The sequence below is a fragment of the Agelaius tricolor genome, unplaced genomic scaffold (assembly GCF_023055355.1).
Source record: "Agelaius tricolor isolate 1412-34295 unplaced genomic scaffold, bAgeTri1.0.p SCAF_62, whole genome shotgun sequence".
NCBI classification, from domain to species: Eukaryota; Metazoa; Chordata; class Aves; order Passeriformes; family Icteridae; genus Agelaius; species Agelaius tricolor.
The window spans coordinates 164,130-185,158 of record NW_027269322.1 but is presented as its reverse complement, the minus strand read 5'-3'; the positions used below and the strand labels follow the sequence as shown (position 1 = coordinate 185,158).

Genomic DNA, 21,029 nt, shown 5'->3' with positions numbered 1-21,029 from the left:
AGCTGGAGTAACTAATGGAGTACTAGGATAGTGCTGTGCCACTGAGAAGATGGCTTGAGTTAAAGCTTGTGCTCACTTGAAATGTTACAGTCAAGAGATCCTGTTGAAGGACAAGCAGTAGTTCTGAGCTTGAGCAAGAAGCTCTGGAAGGGTTTCCATGGTGTGCCAAGTCACTGGTCACAGGGTAAAATTCTACTTTTGACACAAATGAGGAAGTGTTTCGCTAGGCTGCTGAATCATTTAAAAAACACATTTCTTTGAACTTCTGAGACTTTTGGCTTCCTGCCACTGAAAGACAACTTTTGAGATTATGAACTACAGGAAGAATATTTGCTGGGCTGTGAGGATCCACGAGCTTCACTGAGCTGCAATAAGGAAATTAAATTTGCCCAGATCATATCACAGTCATAATAATACTTACAGTGTACAGCTGGGCTTTATTCATCATCTCTAGTTTAGAAGATGTGCATTTAAACAATATGAAACTTACTTGTTCTGTTTAGCTAATTAAAGTGTTTAAGACCTATGTCTAAAACATCTGTCTGCTCTAAACTGGTGCTAATATTTAGGAGCTGGATGAAATCTTGAAACAAAAAGCTGCATCTTTTGGACTGCAAGTGCAAAAAGGAGCCATTCCCAGCTGTGAGTTACAGAGGCACTGATTGTAAATTCCCTCTGTTTGTATAACATGGGGAGTGAGTTAAGTAGCTTACCTACTTGTTATCTTGTATGCTGCTCCTGCTCCAGAAATGTCAGTCCAGGTTGGGTACAGTCCTCTTACAGAGAAATTTCTAATCTTCTAAAAGTTTTGGCTTTGAAGTCGACTCTACAGTGAATCTTCTGTTGTTGACAGATCAGAAGTAATGCGTACAACTTGGGAGACTTCACAGAACCACTGCCTCCTCAGCTGAGAAGGTTTTTGTTGTTTTGTGGGTTTGGGTGTGTGTTTCTGATCAAAGCATGCTGGAAGTACATGAGCTATTAAAGAAATCAACTTTGGTGAGGTTTTTCCTTGAAGCCCATTAATGTTGGGTAATTGATTTACCCGCATGGTAGGATGGATTTTCCTGTCTTTCACACACCCTGCTCTGCCTCCCACCCTCTCCAAATCCCTTGGCTGGCTCAGGGTTGGTGAGCAAGGACTGCATCCTGTGCTTGTGAAACAGCAGGTCCCTCACACATTAGAGGCTGGACCTGCCTTGGAAACTCAGGACTTCAGCTAAGTTTAGATTGCAGCAATTGAGGGGGTAGATTTATTTTGTTGTGCCTGGGTCTGTTTCTTTTGACTCTGTCATTACTAAAAGAACAATTGATTTTGATGGCAAATGAGCAGATTGAAATAAGTGGCCCAAAGGACTTAAAGTTTCTGTTGTCTTTTGATTTTAAATCTTCTCATTCTCTCCAGTCTTGAAAATACAATACCTTGTTTCTTCTCACACATACACAAAATCTTCTGAAGGATTGGAATAAATAAATATTAAATATCACATCCTAACATAGATTTTTGTCAACTTACTTTACCACCATTTAACAGTAGTGGACCCTATTTTTAATGTTACTTTGTTCCATAACTTGTATTACAGAAATTCTGGGGTGCTGTGTTGAACAACATTTTTGAAGCATTGTTTTAAAGTATGTTGGCTTGGGTGTCTTGGATTTAAATAATTAAAACCTTTCTGACATTGGGCTCAGTCCTTTTTCTACTAGCAGCTGGATTTCTTAGGAGACTGATTTATATTCTGTTTTATGGAATAATGGCTGTATCCCTTTCCAGTGAAATCAATCTGGATGTTTTAGAGCAGCAGGACCTGTTGAAATCCTAAGACATCCAGAGGTGTGTGCTGATTGAGAGTGGATCTTTTGTTGACAGATAGAGCTGGGTGTAATTCTTAGTGTAACTTTTTTTACTCTGTAGGAGATCAGCTGTTAGCTTACAGGTTGTGTGGCAGCTACGCTTTTCTGCTAAAACCCTCCTTAGTGTATCCCTGTTGACATTTGAGGTGAAATATGAACATGTGCTCCTGGAATATCTGTGGTGATCTCAGTGTGTCTGTAAAATGTCACGAGGCACCCAGTAACACCCAGGCTGTGCAGAGCTCTGGGGCAGAATTCAGTGGTTCCTGCTCTCAGTGGAGACCCCTGCAGTGCTGGTTCAGTCTCATTCTGTGTGCTGGGGCTGAGTTCAGGAATCCCTGCGGCACTGGGAGCCCTACCCAGTATCTGCTGATGTGAGCACCAGTACTCCTTGGTTCCAGTAGCCTCTAGAGAGGCTACGGTTTGCTTCATGTGTAGAGGTTTCATAAACCCCTTCAAGCCTGGCCTTCCAAGAAAGGCAGGTCCCTTTCTGCTTTCTCTGTGGAAGCAGTTTCTTGGAACCTGAGGAGTGCATGTGCTGGCAGATTGATTATTGAAGCAGGCCAAATTCCTTTGGTAGCAGCAGCGTGTTAGTACTGATTTCCAAGAGTGTGCATCCCCACCTTTTCACAAGGGCTCGATCAGTTCCCTTGTGATGTTTCCTTTTGATGGCTGCCCAGAATGAAATATGCAAACAGGGCAGCATAAGCTCACTTCAAAGAATAAGAGCTCAAAGAGTCTAATCTTGGCTGAGGAGAAGCTTACACTAGATCAAGCTTTCAGTAATGGTTGCAAACTGGCAAGCTTTGTTGAAACCCTCTTGCAGCTGGGATTCAGTGGGTAGGTAGAGAAGAGAGGCAGACACTCCTGAGATGTGAGGGGAAATGGAATCTCCAGTGGCTGAGGTCAGCTGGATAATCAGGATGCTGGTTCTGATGATGTCTCCAGTGGCTGTTCTGTAGAGTTTTAAGGTAGACCTTGAGCTCTATCACTACAGGTATATCCAAGTCCCTGTTAAGGAGGGAAATACTACATGAACAATACCAATACTTAGCACAGCTGATCTAAACAGGTTTGATTCCTGGAGGTGACATGAGCTGGCTTTGGTTTTGATCCATTTTTCCTTTTCTGCTTTGAAGGTGATCCATACTTCTATCCACAAGGCCTTCCCATGTGACCACACCACCTGAAACACATATTTGTCTGCCTCACTGAGGAAAGAGCATGAGCTAGGATTTTTGGAGGTTAATTCTATTGGGTTCTCTTTTCAGAATCAGCCTGTTTTCATTTTCTTCCATGCTGTCTGAAATTTTGTACTGAGAGCTGTAGACAAATGCAAACCTGGGAGGGGTGTCTGAGACACCACATGAGTATGCTACCAAGCAGGGGGATCTCCACAGACCAGAGAAAAGGGTCACCAAAAATCTTAGAAATAACCTTAGGAAGTTAGCAAAGAGAAATGCCAAGTCCTGCACCTGGGAGAGGAAAAACCCCATGTGTCAGTACAAATTAGGGACTGAATAGCTGGAAAAGAGCTTGGCAGAAAAGATATTGATGGCTCATGAGGCTCCAAGGGTGCCCTTGCAGCAAAGAGGGCCAAGAGCCTCCTGGATTGCATCAGGAGTTGTGCTGCCAGCAGGCTGGGGGAAGTGATCCTTCCCATTTACCGAGTGCTGCTGGGACACTTCTGTGTTCTGGGTCTGGTTTTGAGCTCCCCTGTGCAAGAGGAAGTTATTTTAGTTAGCATTTATTCTTGGTTTTGAGGCAATGAGAAGTCCTTTATTAAAGTAGCTGGAAGTAAAGATTGAGGTACTTTCCCTCATAAACAAGGAGAGATAGGAACCAAGACCCCTCTTGATCTGAGTCTCAGTGTTGTGGGAGCAAGATAAAACGCATTGTTGTGTGTCTCCATCAGCACTGAGAGAGTCTGAAAGGCTGTGAGGTGATGCCATGATGTGACCTGTTCTGCCTTTTCTCAGACACTCTGCTGATGAACAGATGCTTTTGGTGTGGGAGTGTACCTGGACAGATTGATCTACTGAGAAACTGCACATGGAGTTTTTCTTCTGTTTATTGGATACTTTTCCCCCTGCATGTCAAAATTACTTGCCTTGTAGCTTTGTGGCTGGTTAAAATTCACAGGCTGCTTCCCTCCAGCCTGCTGCTTTTTGCTTAGGAAAAGTGGGGAGCAGCTGTTGGAAGAGGGGGTCTCTTGGGCAGGTGAGGGCTGTGCCTCTGGCCCCTGTGGTGAGGGGCTGCAGGAGGCTGGAGCAGCTCTGGGTGTGTGGTCAGGCTCCAAACATGATGTCAGGAGGAGTTCCAAAACTCAGATGTGAATCACAGGCTGCCAGGGACTGATGGGTATTGGTTTCTCTGGGTCTGCATTGAAGGCACTTGAGATGGTATTTCATGTTCAGACTCAGTGTTTATTATTTTTTATCAGTAAAACAGTCTCACAACCACGAGTTCTGCAGCTTTTCATTAGAAGGCACAAAATAGCCAACAATCTCTTGTTACAAGGTCTTTTAAGTCTAACTATCCAATTAAGAACTGACACCTAGATTATTTTCCCTTTTAACCCAATAACTGATCCCAAAGAGCTACAGTGGGGACTTTTCTGCCAAATTACAAAATGCCATCCAAAGCCAGGAAGAAGAAGGTGAAGAACAGCCTGCCTCCATCCTAAAGCCTCCATCTTGCTTCATATTTATTTCTATATTCTAAAATCCCAAGCTCTGAGTTTTCCAACCTGTGATATTTCACACTTCTAACCAACTACACACCCATAATCCCAGTGCTATCAATTAATTTTGGGAGCCTTCTCCATGGCCTCAGGTCAAATGCAGTGTTGTCTTGTGGGTCTTTGCCTTTCAGCCCACAAAGTTTTAAATTCTCAGCATCCAGGATTCTAACAGATGGGCATGCTGAGGACTCAGTGGTAGGAGGGTGACCTCAAAAAACACAGCAGGGTAAAATCCCTTCTTTGCACCAGAGTGGTGAGATGCATCTGCATGTGAGAGGAAGCCACAGGGCTTTTTTCTGGAAGTGCAGAGTACTTACAAATAGTGTTTGGGAGCCATTAGAACTGAACAGTATCAATATATTGGGAAGGTAGGAAGTATTCTAACTTAGGTATTCCTTAAGTACTGAGGGCAAAGGGAACTACCCTGCTTAACTTGAAAGATCTTCCTGTGATTCCTATGGAGCATTCCATAATAAAGGCTTGTAGTCATGATATTTTATGAAAAATCCTTTCTTTAGGATTTTTTCTCCTGAGAAGCTGAGAAGCTTCAAGAACAAAATGTAAACAATGATTATCTGCTGCTGTGGAATGCAACAGGTGCATCTGTGATTGGTCTCATGTGGTTGTTTCTAATTAATGGCCAATCACAGTCAGCTGGCTCGGACAGAGAGTTACAAGCTTTTGTTATCATTCCTTCTTTTTCTATTCTTAGCCAGCCTTCTGATGAAATCCTTTCTTCTACTCTTTCAGTATAGTTTTTATATAATATATATCATAAAATAATAAATCAGCCTTCTGAAACATGGAGTCAGATCCTTGTCTCTTCCCTCATCTTCAGACCCCTGTGAACACTGTCACAAAGGTTCTGATGTTACTTGCAGCATTGAGCCCATGGATGCTGGTTTGCATCTTGAGATCATCCTGGGGACATTTGGAGTCCTGGTGCTGCTGAGCTGAAATCTCCCCACCACTGAGTGCAAGTGTGCTGGGAGCCTCCAGTGGTAGCAAACTGCTGCTAGGGAAGATGAAGAACCTCTTTTTCTGTTTTGTACCAGCTTGTGCTGTGACACTTAGCTCCAGCAGTGGACTGCTGTTGTGAAGGGAAGTAGATGGTTTCCTTTCTGGGGCTGTTTTTGGTTCAGTCATTCCCCACAGGGACAGTGAGTATCTTCTCAATGACTTCTTCAGGAAACCACACCACGGTTTTCCTCTGTCATTGCGAAACTGCGCCTTGAGATCTGAGACACTCGTGATTGTTGAAGTTATGAATTGCTTTTCTTTTCAGAATAAATCCCTGCCTGCCTTGAGCATGGCTGCCTCTTGCCTGGGGGAACCAGAGCTGATGGGGCTTGTGGAAAGAGGTCCTGACTCTGGGTGTTGACCTACTTTAGCAGTGACCTTGATTTGCTCAGAGGTGTTTGTGTACTCGTGATCAGCTTTGCTGCATGATTAAGCTGGTCACGTGCCATCTCATTTTTTTTTAAGGGACTAACAGTAAGATTTATTTTTGCTGTCTCATTAGCCTTGTTTCAGGGGATCAGCGGAAGAGGAAATGCAAGGAAGGGGAATCCCAAGGAGTCCCAAAGTACTGTAGAGACAAACTGTCATGGATACAGTGACAAAATACCGTTTGATTCTCCTCTGTAGGAGAATTCAATCAGGAAGTTTACTCCATGGCATTTTTTTCAAGTAGGTCCTTAGAGTACTTTGGCAACAAGTTTGGCATCATAAATGGAAGATTTGAACTTGGCTTAAATATTTGGGTAACTTTTGTGGTCCTCCTCAGAAAGAATTTCTTTTAGGCATTGAACATCCAGCAAATGGAGGCTGAAAAGACAGAAAATATTCAATTTCCCAGGATTTTAAGAAAGCCTTGTGAAAAAACATTTCTCTGAACTGTTCACTATTTAGTGGGGCATGCTGATTTTTGCTCTGATCATTGAGTTGACATCTTCTTAACTTTAAAACTCATTTCAAGAGACATGCATAGTTCTTAACTCCTGTGATGCTAAAATGTAGGACTGTGATTGTTAGGACTGGGTGAGCATTTGGGACAGGGTAGAGAAAGGGCTGACTGAAAATTAAATTGAGAATTCTGATCTTTATGTATTTTTTCTGCTCAAATGGTCAAGACACTTAAAATAGCTGCTTTGAAACTATCAAATATAGACAGGTATAAAATAGCACAGCTGAAGGGATACTTGATTTAAATTTTTTTTCTATAAAACTGATATGAAATTTTTGTTTGAGATGAACAGCAGTTTGGTTTTTGCATTAGTGCAGGGTGACTTGTGCAGTGTTCTGGTTCTGAAGCTAAAATGCTGACTGTTGCAGGCATTCTTAAAGAGAGAGGTCTGGGGTCAACTTACAAACCCTTTTTCCTCCACCCCCTTTTTTCTTTGTTCATTCCAGCTCATCCCAGCCTTCTGCCTCAGGTCATCATAGGTGGTCCATGAAGTTTCCTAATGCAGTAAAATGTGAGTTCAGCCTGCACCCTCACATAGAGAGGTGTTCAGAAACACACTAAGTTTAGCTATAACTAATTTCTGCACATTGACTGAGAGAAGAGGATGGGTTGGGTCTGAACCTAGCACAGATAAATAGCCAGTGACTGGTTTTACTGGTAAATTGAGATGCAGCAACCTCATCCACCACAGAAACACCACTGAGTCTGTAGCTGTTGGGCTCCTGGGGCTAAGAGAGACAGCTGGGAAAATAGGGAGACAGTAGGGCCTGACCTACAAACAGCTATGGGTGTGACTGAAAGCCTTGCAAAACAAATGTGGTTATGGATTCAATGGCATTTCATAATTTGACTTAAATTTGTACTGATTTAGCTTTGGTCAGTTCTGGTGCCAGCTGGCCTCTTAATGTGCCTCTAGCAGTATGTCCACACATTCTCAGAAATGGAAAAGGGGTTGGGTTATTTATTTGGGAGAGGACCACAGAGGAGTTGTTGGGTGAGATGGACAATGAGCCCTCAGCAGCACTGTTGCTGCTGGGGCAACAGTGATCCTCCCTTCAGTAGTTGGTGGTACCAAGACAATGACTTGCCTGACCTTACAGTGCCAGGAGCAGAAATTTAGATAATTTAAGCTTGTGAAATTCTGAATTTGCTGTTCTGGCAGAGCTGAAGAAAATGATAACAAGCAACTTTAGATTTTTTTTGGCTAATAACTTCTATCATGTCTACATACATGCTTCAGCAGAATTGGTTACAGTGTGATCATGTTGACAGGATGTTTGGCTTGTAAACTCCTGAGAGTGCCATGGGAGCTGCTTGTTCTGTGTACTTGGGCAGTTCTACTGCTGTCACAGGTTGGAAAGGCAGTCAGGATGTTCACAGGTGCATCGGTCAGAAAACTGTGTGTCCAATGGACTTTGGAAGTTTCCTTGCAGGAGGAAAATATCAAACAGTTTCTAAATCTTCCACATTAAGTTTTGCTGAAAAACTTGTTTTGTGACAGCAGTGTGGAAGGGAAAGGCATCCGTGTGTTTGTAGTATAGTTGGGAGACACATCTGAAGGCTTGAGTTGCAGTGTGGGATGTGCATTTTGTATAAAACCTGAAGCCTGCACATGTTTAAGCCCTGTCCTTCGAAGATGCTAACTGCTGTTACAGTGGAAAACAAAACAGTGAGCCAAGCCCAAAGTTAGGACCGCCCTTAGAGTAAGGCAGTCAGGACTGAAGGGTAAGTCTGTCCTTTGCTCTGTGACAGTAATTTAACTCATTCTGGCAGCAGATGTGCTCATGATTGTCATCCTGTGATCATTGTGAGCAGAGGGGGTTTGTGCAAAGACCAGAGCATGGTAAAAGGACCAAAAAGGAGGTGATGCCAGAGATTCCTTCTGCCCAAAGCTTGGTCCATTGGAGAGGCACATCCCAACAGCTAACCCTTTGGATGGATGGATAAAGCTTCTACACTTTGTAAGGAAATGAGTATTTGATCCCTGAGCTGGAAACATCCATTGCTTTTGTAAACTGTGACTAAACTAATTGTTTTTAAGGTGTTTTTTAAGCTTGCTGGTTTTTCCTCCCATTCAGGTTTTTGAAAGTATTTGACCAACAGAACATGAGGCATGGAAGAGTTCTAAGGTTATCAGCTGCTTTGGGCTGAGCATCATCATCTTTGCCCAAGTGGATTTAGGCTTCCAAGACAGGCCTTCAGGTAAAACCTCTTCTCTTTCACAGCTGATGCTATTTAGCAGGGAACTTTTCACAGGGTTTCTTCCAACAGTGTAATTATTTGCAGTCTAGAGGATTAAATAGTGAAGATTTGAATTAGTTGCAGTCTAGAGGATTAAAAAGCCAATTAGATTAATTTCTACCTTTAACTAGACTTCTGTGACCACCGTTGGGTTTTAATATTTTTATTTGTGGAGTCTGCTGTGCAGAGTGTTTATTTCTATGGAAATGTTCTGAATTCAGTGGAAATTGAACTTTAAAAGTTTGTGAGCTCTTATATGACCTTCAAATGCAGAGACACATTAAAACAAGTGTTCCCTGTCAGAAATATTCCTGTTAAGAAGAAGCAATTGGCTGGCCAGGTAACATAAGAGTAAGCCAAGATCATTCTGACAGATCTTTAAAGACAATTGTGTTACATAATGTGTTTTGAGAATGGTCATGGTCTGTGTGCAATACTCCATACAGCAGTAACTGGAAAAGGAGAAAAAAAAACAACTGCTATTTCTACAGCAAGAGGGAAAAATAGAAACTGAATATTGCAGTTTTTTAAGAATGCTAAGTTTTTAAGAATGCTAAGAGATAACTTTTTTGGTTAAAAATATGTAAGTGTCTGCTTATATTAATGCAGTGGTTTTGGTTGGGGGATTGTTTTTTATTTCTTCCCTAATGTTAGACAGTCCAATGGCAGACCAAAGGATGGACATATCTTCTACAATTAGTGACTTTATGTCACCAGACCCTGCTGACTTGATCTCCAGTTCCCTTAGCACTTCAGGAATGGACTGTAATAGGAAAAGAAAGGGAAGCTCAACTGATTATCAGTAAGTTGGATTTCTCTTGATTTAGCACTGCTAAAAGGAGGTGGTAACACAACAATACAGTGGGGAAGACTATAGAAATATTTATAGCAGTTTTTAAATAACCTCTGCTTTACAACCTGCTTCAAAGGCTTTAATAAAGAAGAGAGCTACTGTGCACTAAGAGCCAAGTTCATTATTTAATAATAATAATAATAATAAAGCTGTCACCTCGGTGCAGCTAGAATTGAAGGCTATCAAATGGGGTAAAGCTGAGAAGAAAAACTTCTGGCTGTTGGGGGAATGGAATTAGTACTGATGAAATGTACTGTGTGAAGGTTGATTATATATTGACCATTTACATAGGAAGTACAATGTCTGACTAACAGAAGGGGAAGATAATAAATTTATTGAAAAGTGGAAGGAAAACTAGGAGTAGTTCCTTCTCTTCACCTATTTTTTGCCTATTTAGTCACTTCCTATCAGTGTGCTGCCAGCCTTTACCTGATGAAGCTATTTTGGTCTCTCATTTGAATATGAATCTGAATAGTCTCTGGTTTGAGGTATTAGAGCTGTCTTTCTTTTAATCAACTGGCTTAATCTTGTAGTGGTTCTCAGCTGTAGAAGGAAATCCCACCACCTCTGCTGTAGAGCAGTGAAGGGCGCAGCAGAGTTTGCCAAGCCCCCAGACCAGTTCCTGCACTGGGAGCAGCAAGAGCAACCTACTTACTGCAAGTGCCTGTGCAAGCCTCCTCTGCATTGTAATTTTACAAAGTGTGGCTGCAGGGGAACTTGTGAGTGGCCACATCCATTATTCATTCATTCAGCCACAGAGTCCATTTTTATGTAACTTAGCACAGATTTTATTGCTGAGGGCCTTTGGATTGTTGGCAGCTCTTTTTACGAGGAGGAGCAGAATTTTTAATCCATGCTGAGCATCACAATTAAGAATTAGATTCTTTTTAGGAGAACTTAGGCACAAAATATTTAAATACCTCTCTGAACTGCCTTTAGTCTCCCTGAAAAGCACATGTGTCCCTTTACTCGAATTGAGTACTACAAAATTGAGTGAACAGCCTCAATCCTACCAACTTCCTCTTCTCTAGAAAGGATTTCTCCATTTTTATTCCTCTGGGTAGGAAGCATTACTCAAGTCCTCTTTTCCAAAAGACAGCTTGTTCTTGTAAGGTATAATTCTGCCCTTTAGGTTTTGTCTGCATTTTTTAAAATGTGTGAAAACTGTTTCCTTGAATCCTTAGTAAAATAACTTTACTTATTTTGTAGTCATATACTACATACCACTACTTATCACATAGTCATACCATAGTTCATTTTGTGTTGCAAAGTAAATGGTGGATACTAAATATTCCTCTTGGAAAGCAGAATTTAAGGGAGGCTGCCTTGACCCCTCCTTATACGTGTATGTATGGGCAAATGTTCAGAAATGCTACTGTTCAACTTCTGTTAATGGTTTTATTACATCAATTATCCAAGTGCCCAGTTTGATGCTTCCTGTACCAGTGTAGCCAGGGAATAAGGGAGGCAGAACCAGTGTTTTACGGTGGTTCTTTGATCACCTCTGGAATACAAGCAAGAGGAGTCATCAGCTGCAATTTCAGCTCTCCACAACAGCTTTTTAGTTCTTTCTGCTGCAACTGCTCCAGGAAAATGCCTGCCCAACTTACTGCTGTCACTTGAACAGCACTTCACAAATGCTGTTGTCCAAAGCTTCATGAACAGGACTGTAAACAGTGAATTTTGCTTGGGATTCATGCTTTCAATTGAAATATTACATGATGAGAAAATAAACTCCCTGTTGCATTAATAACTTACCTTGTGCCTCTTCTAGATTTGGCTTTCTGGGGCTTTTTACATACAAACATCCCAGAGCTAAAGGTGGTGTCACAAGGGCTGTTAAATTGTGAGCATCAGCAGTCAGTGGCTAAGACAATAGCTCAGGTGTGCAGACTGGGAGATGAAGAAAACATTTAGCATTATTATTAATATTATTTTAAAACTAATCACAAAGATAATTTATATAAGAGTGCAGTGAGTAACACTGCACTAAAATGAATAATACTGCACTAAAATGAAAGGCTACCGTGTTTATTTTTAAGAGGGCTCGTGTCCAGTGTTGAACAGGAATAACAGGCATGTTATTGGCTGAGATGAGAAGACTTTTTCATAAGGCTTTTATAAAACATAGCCTCTTATCATGGTAAAGCTCAGTGCTATTTCAGGTCACTTTACAGTCTTGAAGTGATGCCAGCAGTTGGTTTGCATGTAGAAATTCTGTTTAATTTCCTTGTGATATCATAAAGTCTGTATAAAGTTCAGCTTGGGACTTTAGACTAAAGCAAAATATGCATCTATCCTGCTGGGCAAGAATCAAAAACTGAGAAACTTGGGATACTTTATTTTTATTTTTATGTTTTATTTCTGGCCTTAGAGTCCTCTGAAATCCCATTTATCTAACCACAAGGACAACACGCATAAAGCACAGATCTTTCCTTTCTGAAGATGAAACAATATCTCAATGATTTGCATAACATAATTTAGGTTAGTTATTTTATTAGTTTTTCACATTAAGTGTAATGAACTATGCTCTCTTTTCTTAAAAAGCAGAATTATTCTTTCAGAAAGCAGATTAATTTGAACGAGCTTGTTTCTTTAGAAAACGCTCTCTGCTATTGTCCTGTTTTCATTGTGCTTTTCATTTCACATAGAATCTGAATTAGCTTGAGAATTTCAGCAGAAAATGTAAGACATTGTTCTTATTTCCTATATATGGTGTACTTTATTTTTCTTTCTTTTCAGACTCGATGGCTTTCCTTTTGAGTAAGTATAAATATTTTAGTAATTGGTTTCACTTGAAAAAGATGCCCAGTGGTTTTTTTCCCTGCCTTTTGCTTCCATAGACCTAAAATTCACAGGTAGAAATTAAACCAGAATGAGCAGGCCTAGGAATGTCCATGTGAGCACAGTTGTACAGATTTATGTAAACCAAAACATTCTCTCCTAGTTATCTTGTCTAAAAAAAGATGTGTAGTCATGAGCATTTAGCTTTTTCTACCAAGTGCAGCTATGAAAACTTTTATACTCTCCTCTCCTGCTTAGTTGTACACATGTGGCTACAATATTGAATGTAATGAGGGGGATTGTTTCTATTTTTCATGCCTTTCTCCTTACTTCTTTTCTTCATGTTGAAACAAAAGCAAACCATGTATCTACCCTGAAAGTTGTACTAATTTCCAGTGTGACTGGTTAGTTTCACACAGACTTTTATTCTCTCCTTGCATTTGGCCATCTCCAGTGGTGTGTTAATTTAGGTTATTACCATTTTCTACCCCAAAATCAACTACTATAAGGCAAACTGAGGTATAGAACATGAAGGCATCTGCACATGGTTGGGTTTTTTCCCCCTCCTGTAGTTAACTGAAAAACATTTTTGTAACAGATGATATCTTTGAACTGCAGCATGTTTTACTGTCAAACACATCAAACTGTGCCATTTAGTGAGTTCTGAAGGAGACACAACTAATTTAAGAAAATGTTTTAATGTTACAAAACCACACAGCTTCCTTAGTCCTTCCAGGTTGTTGTTTTTATACTCCTATTTTTGTGTTTGTGATTTAGAGGTGGCAGGAATACTTGATTCTGACTTTATGGTGGTTGGATAACAGTTCTGCAAGTCCTGCTGAATTTGTGATGTGTTGCTTTGTTCTGTTTCTGCAGGGAAGGTATGGATACAGATAAAGATGACCAACATGGAAGGTACTGTTGATACAGTCAATGAAATCTCAGTTCCACAGTTCTGACACAGGATCCTGACTGTGGATGCCTGTTCTCAGTGTCACTGTGGTCCCAAATTATTGCTTTGTTGGGATGAAGCAATAATCTAAACAACCTTAGTTTAAACAACATGGAGCAGACAAGCTAAAACACCCTCAAGTCTGAGGTGCAATGCTACAGATCCTGATCTTTGCTGTAGAAAGGTTAAATAAGCATTCAAATTCTAAAAAAACCTGATGTTAATGAGGATCAGTAGGATGTGAGCTGCAGTAAAAGAGTTGGGTTGAGTTCTTTCAACACTGTAACTTTGTGATGTCATTTCTCAACAGATTGGAGTATGCAGACCAACAAGGCAGGATAAAAAATGCAAGGTAATGCTCTAAACAAATATATTTAAAAGAATTGTCTCTTTCTTTTGCCATGTATGAATTATTTGTGCATGTTTCTTCTGCAAATATCTTTTTCTAGCTTTGACCTTCCCTTATTTTTACATATCTTTGCACTGTTGACATTTTTCATTAAGTTTGCATAGAGTGAAACAACTAATTTGGTGAGTAACTTGGTTTTAGTCACCTCATTGCTGTTGAAATTGAAGCCAGAAATGTTTCTGGTAATGTTACATTCTTCATCATTCTTCTTTCAGACTCCATAGTGGGTTGTGAAAGTGTTAGCAGTGAATCTTAATATGGGAAAATATAAACCTGACCAACACTGGGTGTGTTTTCTGGCAAACCACAAGCTTGTGCTGCAACCTTTCCCGTTGCTTATAACTGTTCTTTACTCAAATAATTCACAACAAATATCTGAAGAGTGTCTCAAATATCTGCAATGTCTGCTGTCCTTTACATGAGGCTTTAACAGAGTGGCTCCCTCACCCTGAGGAGGTTGCTTTGGGCATTGCTCCTTGTGCTTCATGTACATCAAATATCTGAAGAGTGTTTTGCAGAGATAAACAAAACTGCAACTTTTGTGAAAGTTGTAAAGCCGGTATGTTTATTACAACACTGGACACATGTGGAGATTGCTCTCCTTAAAAGACATGTGTACTTCTGGGAACTTCAGGTCCCTTTTTATCCCCCTCTCAAATACATATGCATACAATTTCACAATAGGTTCATACATATTCATTTTCACGAATTTCATGTGACGTTTCCTGCTAGTTCTTCTTTATCAGAAAGAACTCCTAGGTCAGGTTGACCTGCTCTCACAGCAGTGTCTCCTTCTCTCTTTATCACCCTCTGTCTCCCCCCCTCCCCTTATCTCTGTCTTTCACTGAAGCAGTTTCTCTGAGCCTAGGCTTTTTGCAGCTAGACTACACAGCAAGCTGCATACTTAAAGATGTTCATTCTACCTAAATCAAAATGGATTTCTACCTTGCAAAATTTCTACTCTGCCTCAAGAGTGTCTGCTGTCCTTTCCATGAGGATAACAGGGTGGCTCCCTCACCCTGAGGAGGTTGTTTTGGGCATTGTCCCATGTGTTTGATGTGCCCTGCTCTGTGTGTGTGTGTGCAGGGAGGCTCACAGCCAGATCGAGAAGCGGCGCAGGGATAAGATGAACAGCTTCATCGACGAGCTGGCCTCGCTGGTGCCCACGTGCAACGCCATGTCCCGCAAGCTGGACAAGCTCACCGTGCTCAGGATGGCTGTCCAGCACATGAAAACACTTCGTGGTGAGTTCCCTGGGGCTGCAGGGCCATTCCAAGTGGCATTTCCCCAAAGCCACACTTTTCCTCTCCCTTTTTTGCCCTGAAGGAATAAGTTAATTTGTCACATTCATGTTCTCCAGAAAAATCCCTTTGCCCAGGATTTTTCTCCTGGGAAGCTGAGAAGTCTCAGAGAAAAGGGAAAACAGTAAATGTCTCATTTGCTTCTCCTCTGTTTTGCTCATGTGGAATGTGTTTGGAGATTGTTTACCACAGGTGATTGATTGGATTCTGGTGTGAGTTGTTTTCACTCTTGGGCCAATCAGTGCCAAGCTGTGTCGGGGCTCTGGGAAGTCCTTTCTGTATTCTTTAGTATAGTATAGTTTAGTATTCTTTAATATAATATAGTATCACAAAATAATAAATCAGCCTTCTGAGAACATGGAGTCAGATTCATCATTCCTCCCTGCTACGAGGGTCCCCACAAATACAATATTAATTCATTTTGGGAGGATTCCTCCCTTCTCTTAGCCTCTGATGCTCAGTTTTCATTCACAGCTTACTAGTTCATGGTCCAGTAAATACCCTGATGTGACTGGGGGAACCTGGGGATGAGAAAAGGATAATTTTCCATCCATTTATCAATACTGCCAGACTCCACTGCACCAAGGCAGCTGGGGCATGTGGGGAGACGGAACAAAGGGCTTAAGGGCAGTGCACAGTTGATTGTGGTGCACTACTGAGCACTGCTCTAAGCAGGCAATGTACCAGGTTGTTGGATAGAGAGGTTAGATTTTAGGTATGATATTCACACAGGACTTGTAAGGTTTTCTGTTTGTATCTTTAGGTCTGTGTGAAAAAATAGAGAGTACTTTGAAAACTTAATTTTGGTCTTTTTGACCAGTTTCTGTTGCAAGCACTTGAAGGGAAACACACAGGTTTGGAAGAGTTGAGGTTGTGAGAAATCACTGTGTGTTCCTAAAGCTTCACATGACTGAATCAGTGCCTGGGTACAATTGGTGCTGTTGTTCAAAGCTTTAAGCCTTCAAGAAATGCATTACTGAGAAGAAAAAAGGGATGCAGCTAATGGTAAAGAAGATCCTGGTGATTGTTGTCATTTCTAGGAGAGCTGGTGCCTTCAGTCATATTTAGCCTCACAGTTTTGGAAGGCTTAACTTTCCTGCCACTGTCATTTGATGAGGTTAATACTTTATAACACTTCAGTGGTTACTAATTTGACTCTCCTCTGCCTTTATGAAGAGAACAGAATGAGAAGAATTACTCCTTAATAAATAGCTGCCTCATTTGTTGCCAATTTTGGGGTTTTGGCATTGTAAGATGATGTCATTGTAATGCTGGGTTTTATCTTTGGCTTGGAATGAGAGAATTGATTTGTAAATTCCTCAGTGATGATTTGTTTACATAGCCTTGTCATGTTTTACTGAGTTATAAGGTGAAGAAATAGTTTGAATGTTTTTATTCTTTAATATCTTATTGTTATAATTTCTAATTCTGAGACCAGGCCATTAATCAAGGACAGCCTTTGGGTTCAAAACTATGGAATACTTTTATATCTCAGAGGCATTTAATTTGCATTTCTAATGCAGTACTTGTGTCTTAGCAAAAAAAGCTTCACCCTTTTTTAAGTTAATACCAACAGAGCTCGTGTTGATAGTAAAACAAAAAAAAGTTCATTTTGAAGAACTCCTGCAATGAACAGCAGCCTAAGAAGGAGCCAAAGGAAGATTGCTCATTTAAGTGTATAGTGTTGGTGATGTGGGAATTGTTTGTTTGTTTCCTTTAGGTGCTACAAACCCATATACAGAAGCAAACTACAAGCCTGCTTTTCTATCAGATGATGAACTAAAACACCTTATTCTCAGGGTATGTTCCAACTTTTAATTAAGAGATATTAATATCTGTGACTATAGCTCTCCCAAAGCCCACCACCAGTATTTTTCTGCCTTGTCTATCAGCTTAAAAATGTTTTGATTATGGAGGATAATTAAGAAATCTGGAGCCTACTTCACAGAGTCAGTGTGTTTAATGATGACTAGCATTTCTTAATTTAAGCAGGAAGGTTGAAGAGGGCGATTTAGATGGGAACCATTGGAATCTTCAGTTATTACATGTACAAACCACATGAATAGTTTTCTTGTGGGCTTGCTGCCCTGGGTTACCTTGCCATGATTTTCAGTGTACAATGATACAATGAACACCTTTTTATTGAGGTTACTGATGTAACATGACTTAGTGTGTTTGGCTGCCTGCTGTTACACTGCTTTTATAGTGTGGGGACCTTCTCTCTTCTCTCATTAGTCAGTAGTTAAGCTTTTCTAGTGGCTGTGTAATTGTTGAAGCACTGCAGTGTCCAGGTGCAGCATATGTAGAATTTAATTTCTGCAGTATTGTGACTCTGAAGATACATAATTGGGGCCTATTCCTGCATGCCTGTGTGTGACTAAAAGACAGTACTTTGCAAATAGGAATTGCTTGTCTCTAGGCACAGAAATAAATATCCAGGTTATGGTTGGTTTCTAAAAGAGGAGCTTTTTTAAGTACAGTTAAAATAACATTTTAATTTGAAGGCATTATTAAACATAATCATAATATTATTGGACAAGACCTGGGTTCTTTCTTCTCCTAAAAGTTATTTTACATTCTGGGCACAATGCCCAGAATCGTGCCAAAAAATGTTTGCAGATGCAAAAAACCCCTTCATTGTAATTCACATTTTTTCCTGTTGACTCAGTTACTTCTAAATGTTAAGACAGCTCTCCTAGTGTAGAAATTCTACTGTACACAAAGTGCTTTTAAAGGTTATAACGATGCAATGTGGATGTATAACTTGGGATTTCACTTCCCCCCCCAATTAGGCAGCAGATGGATTCCTTTTTGTTGTGGGCTGTGACAGAGGAAAGATACTGTTTGTTTCAGAATCTGTCTTCAAGATCCTCAACTACAGTCAGGTATTCCTTTCCATTTTAAGTACATTAGGTCTTAAAAGATTTGAGAGCTTTTTGATGGTTATGCCTTTATCTGGGGGGGTAGGGAAGAGTCTGTCTTGAAAGGTGAGAGGTGCTGCAAAGAGAGAGAGCTTTTCTCTGCCATGTCATTAGAGAAGATTCTTTCTGGTTTCCATTCAAAGCAAGAGGTGAAAAGGGACTAAATTTAATTCACTGATTGAGGCATTCTGCTCAAGGATTTACCCTCAGGCTTGCAAAAGCATTACCTAATTGGGAGTGCAAGCAAATATTGAAACATCAGTCTGGGGTTTTTCCAGCAGCATCACATGGATTTTTCAGCTTAGTTTTCTTTCTACCTGTTCTGGTTTTGCTTGCATACTTACTGATGGAAACTGGAAAGCAGTTATATCAAAGCCAGGTTTTTAATATATGCTCAACATAAGGCTTAAGTTGGACCATGTATTGTGTAAATAATCTTAATTCTTTCTGTCATCTGCACTCCTCATCAAATCTAAACCTGTATTAGCTCCAAAAGTTTTCCTCAGTCAGCATTTAGTCAGGTATATACTAAATTCATATGTAAATAATGAAAGAGAGCATTTGCAATTAGGATTTTTCTTCATTCAAATGTGTGGTAGAAGAAGTAAGACTTGAGTAGAAACCAGAATATTTGGTGGGGGAGAATTGAGCATGCCAATTCATGCAAAACTCTTACTGAAAATGATGACAGGAATTACTGTGTAATGTAGTCATAACTTCAATACACAGAGAAAACCTTCCATCAAATCATTTAGCACTAAAATAGTTTGTTTGGAAGGGACCCTTGAAAGGTCATCCAGTCCAAACCCCCTGCAATGAGGCTGGATCTGGATGTTTGGTATTCCTTGGTTACACCTATGTGTAAAAGGATTGTTCATACTGGATGCTAAAATGAAGAAAACATACTGAGCCATTATTTTACTTTTTGACTGAATGTTCAATCTCTACAGAATGATTTGATTGGTCAAAGTTTATTTGATTATCTCCATCCTAAAGACATTGCCAAAGTGAAGGAGCAGCTCTCTTCTTCTGACACCGCGCCACGAGAAAGACTTATAGATGCAAAAAGTGAGTGTTCCCAGCTTTGGGAAAAATGTCACCTAGAGTCACTGCTGCTGGGGCTTTGCCTCGTGTCACAAGTGGGGATGTGGGGGGATGCTGCCTGGATTGTCTCATGCCAAGCAAGTTGTAGCTAAAAGACAGCAAGAAACAAAAAAAGAAAAAACAAAGTGTGAAACAAGTTCCTGGAAGCTGTTGGGTTTGGCATGCACTGTGGCACAGAGTGGAACATTACTGGAACTGGCTTCACCTGTGAGGTGTCCTCTCTCTTCCAGGCATCAAACCTTTAACTTTTTCCATTTCTTCTAATCCATCATTCTAAATGGTCAGAATACACTCAGTATTATCTTGGTAGTCCTTAGCTGTCAGCCAAGATAGAGGATTCATTTTATTTATCTACTTATTTATTGCTTACTGCCATCAGTGACCCAGCTTTCTCTCAAAAGGTTTTTAACTTTGGAATAATTTCCTGCCATGTCTCTTAGCTCTGTTCCATTCTGGTATTTTCAAGTAGTTCTGAATCTCTGCTGCTCTTGGGGTGAGTGGGTGTTTAATTCCCTCTCATAACAGGAGTCTGCACTGCTTAAGTGGAAGGTGGTATCTTACAACTGCAGATTTCCAGGCCATTAAGTCTCATGCTTGTCAGGAGCAGAAATCTCCTGGATCTCAGCTCACAGAAGCCACCAGCTCAACTTCAGAAACTGAAGTTGGGGGAGATCATTTGAGGGCAGGGAGCCTGGAGGCTTCAGCAGAATCAGCTGAAGTTTTTTTCTGGCTCCTGGTTTCATTGGTTGTCAAGCATGAATATCCAGAGCTGCCTCCTGGTTTTTTGTTGGTTTTTTTTGTGTGTTTTTTTTTTTTTTTTTTTTTTTTTTTTGTATGGCTCTGACAAAGTTAGGGCAAAAATAAATACTATGAATTACAGTCTTCCCATCTGCTATGATAGACGGATTGGTAGAGTTTCAAGAACTCATACTGGTGAAGAGTATGAGGATGTATGCATGTATTTATTTTTGTCTTGGCATGAGTAACTCAGCACAGCTTGTACTCACACCATGGTGCAGCAGTGTGGAGGCCATGTGGTGCAGGGCAGCCTGACCTCCTGGAGATCACCTCACTCCAGTGGAATTGTAAGGGAGGCACATTTTCCACTAAAATACTGGAATTATGTTAAAAGCCCACAAGGCCTGAGAAGTTTTTGTTCATGTTGACAGCTGCTTGATTTTACATATCCCCCTGCAGTCATGGTTGGAGTGGATGGCAGGCTGTGGAAAAGCTGCTGTGTGATTTAAATCCTCCAGCAGCCCTTGGAGCACTGGCCTTGCTGATACCTTGCTCCTGATGCATGCCATGGAAGCATTCCATGTCTTCCCAGAGCCCTGGTGGTACCAGCACTCTGCTGGTGGCTCAGACTGGTGTGTTTTGGTTGGTTTTCCCACAAAAAAGAATCCCCTGTGAGAATCTGATAAAGGTCAGGATTTATTGTTAGGGCATGTCCATGTGCAATTATTTCTGCAAGGCAAGAGAGACTTCTGAGACATAACTGGAGGTCTTGGGGATTTGCAGTTCCTGTGTGGGTCCCTGCTACCTTTTCTCCTCCATCTCTCCCTGGAGTGTCATTTGGACTCTTCTGCTCCATATGCACATGTTTTCTGGGAGGGTGTTGTGATAGAAAAGTGCCAGTCTGAAGGGTCAGGAGCCTCCTGAGTGACTGTGTATGGAATTCTGGGTAATCTCAGAATAATAATAGAGTAATCTCTCTGTTTTTAACCAGTTCAGAGAAATGGCAGTGTTTATCACAGGACTTGTGTGGATTTGTCCAATCTCTTGCTGATCTTTGCACTCAGAACCCCGTGTTCTCCAGCCTCAGTGCTCTAACAGCAGAAACCAGAGTCAGAAGTTGCAGTGTTGGTATTGATGCCTTAAGGAGCTGGAACAGAGGCAAG

At 40.8% G+C, this 21,029-nt stretch overlaps 1 protein-coding gene across 10 annotated transcripts in view; it reads left to right on the top strand.

Annotated features, from left to right (window-relative positions):
- Positions 1-21,029, top strand: part of BMAL1 (basic helix-loop-helix ARNT like 1) — a 51,130-nt gene that overhangs the window by 17,136 nt on the left and 12,965 nt on the right. For 4 of the 10 annotated variants that reach the window (XM_071456609.1, XM_071456612.1, XM_071456606.1 and 1 more), the window contains exons 2-10: positions 8,642-8,765; positions 9,459-9,606; positions 12,400-12,420; positions 13,318-13,356; positions 13,704-13,745; positions 14,889-15,046; positions 16,824-16,903; positions 17,896-17,988; positions 18,975-19,092. In XM_071456609.1, coding sequence (XP_071312710.1) covers positions 9,467-9,606; positions 12,400-12,420; positions 13,318-13,356; positions 13,704-13,745; positions 14,889-15,046; positions 16,824-16,903; positions 17,896-17,988; positions 18,975-19,092 — 691 coding nt within the window. In that variant the 5' untranslated portion in view covers positions 8,642-8,765; positions 9,459-9,466. Of the gene's footprint in view, positions 1-8,641; positions 8,766-9,458; positions 9,607-12,051; positions 12,142-12,399; positions 12,421-13,317; positions 13,357-13,703; positions 13,746-14,888; positions 15,047-16,823; positions 16,904-17,895; positions 17,989-18,974; positions 19,093-21,029 lie in introns of those variants that run through there. The other 6 variants (XM_071456610.1, XM_071456607.1, XM_071456611.1 and 3 more) reach the window with 3 other exon arrangements.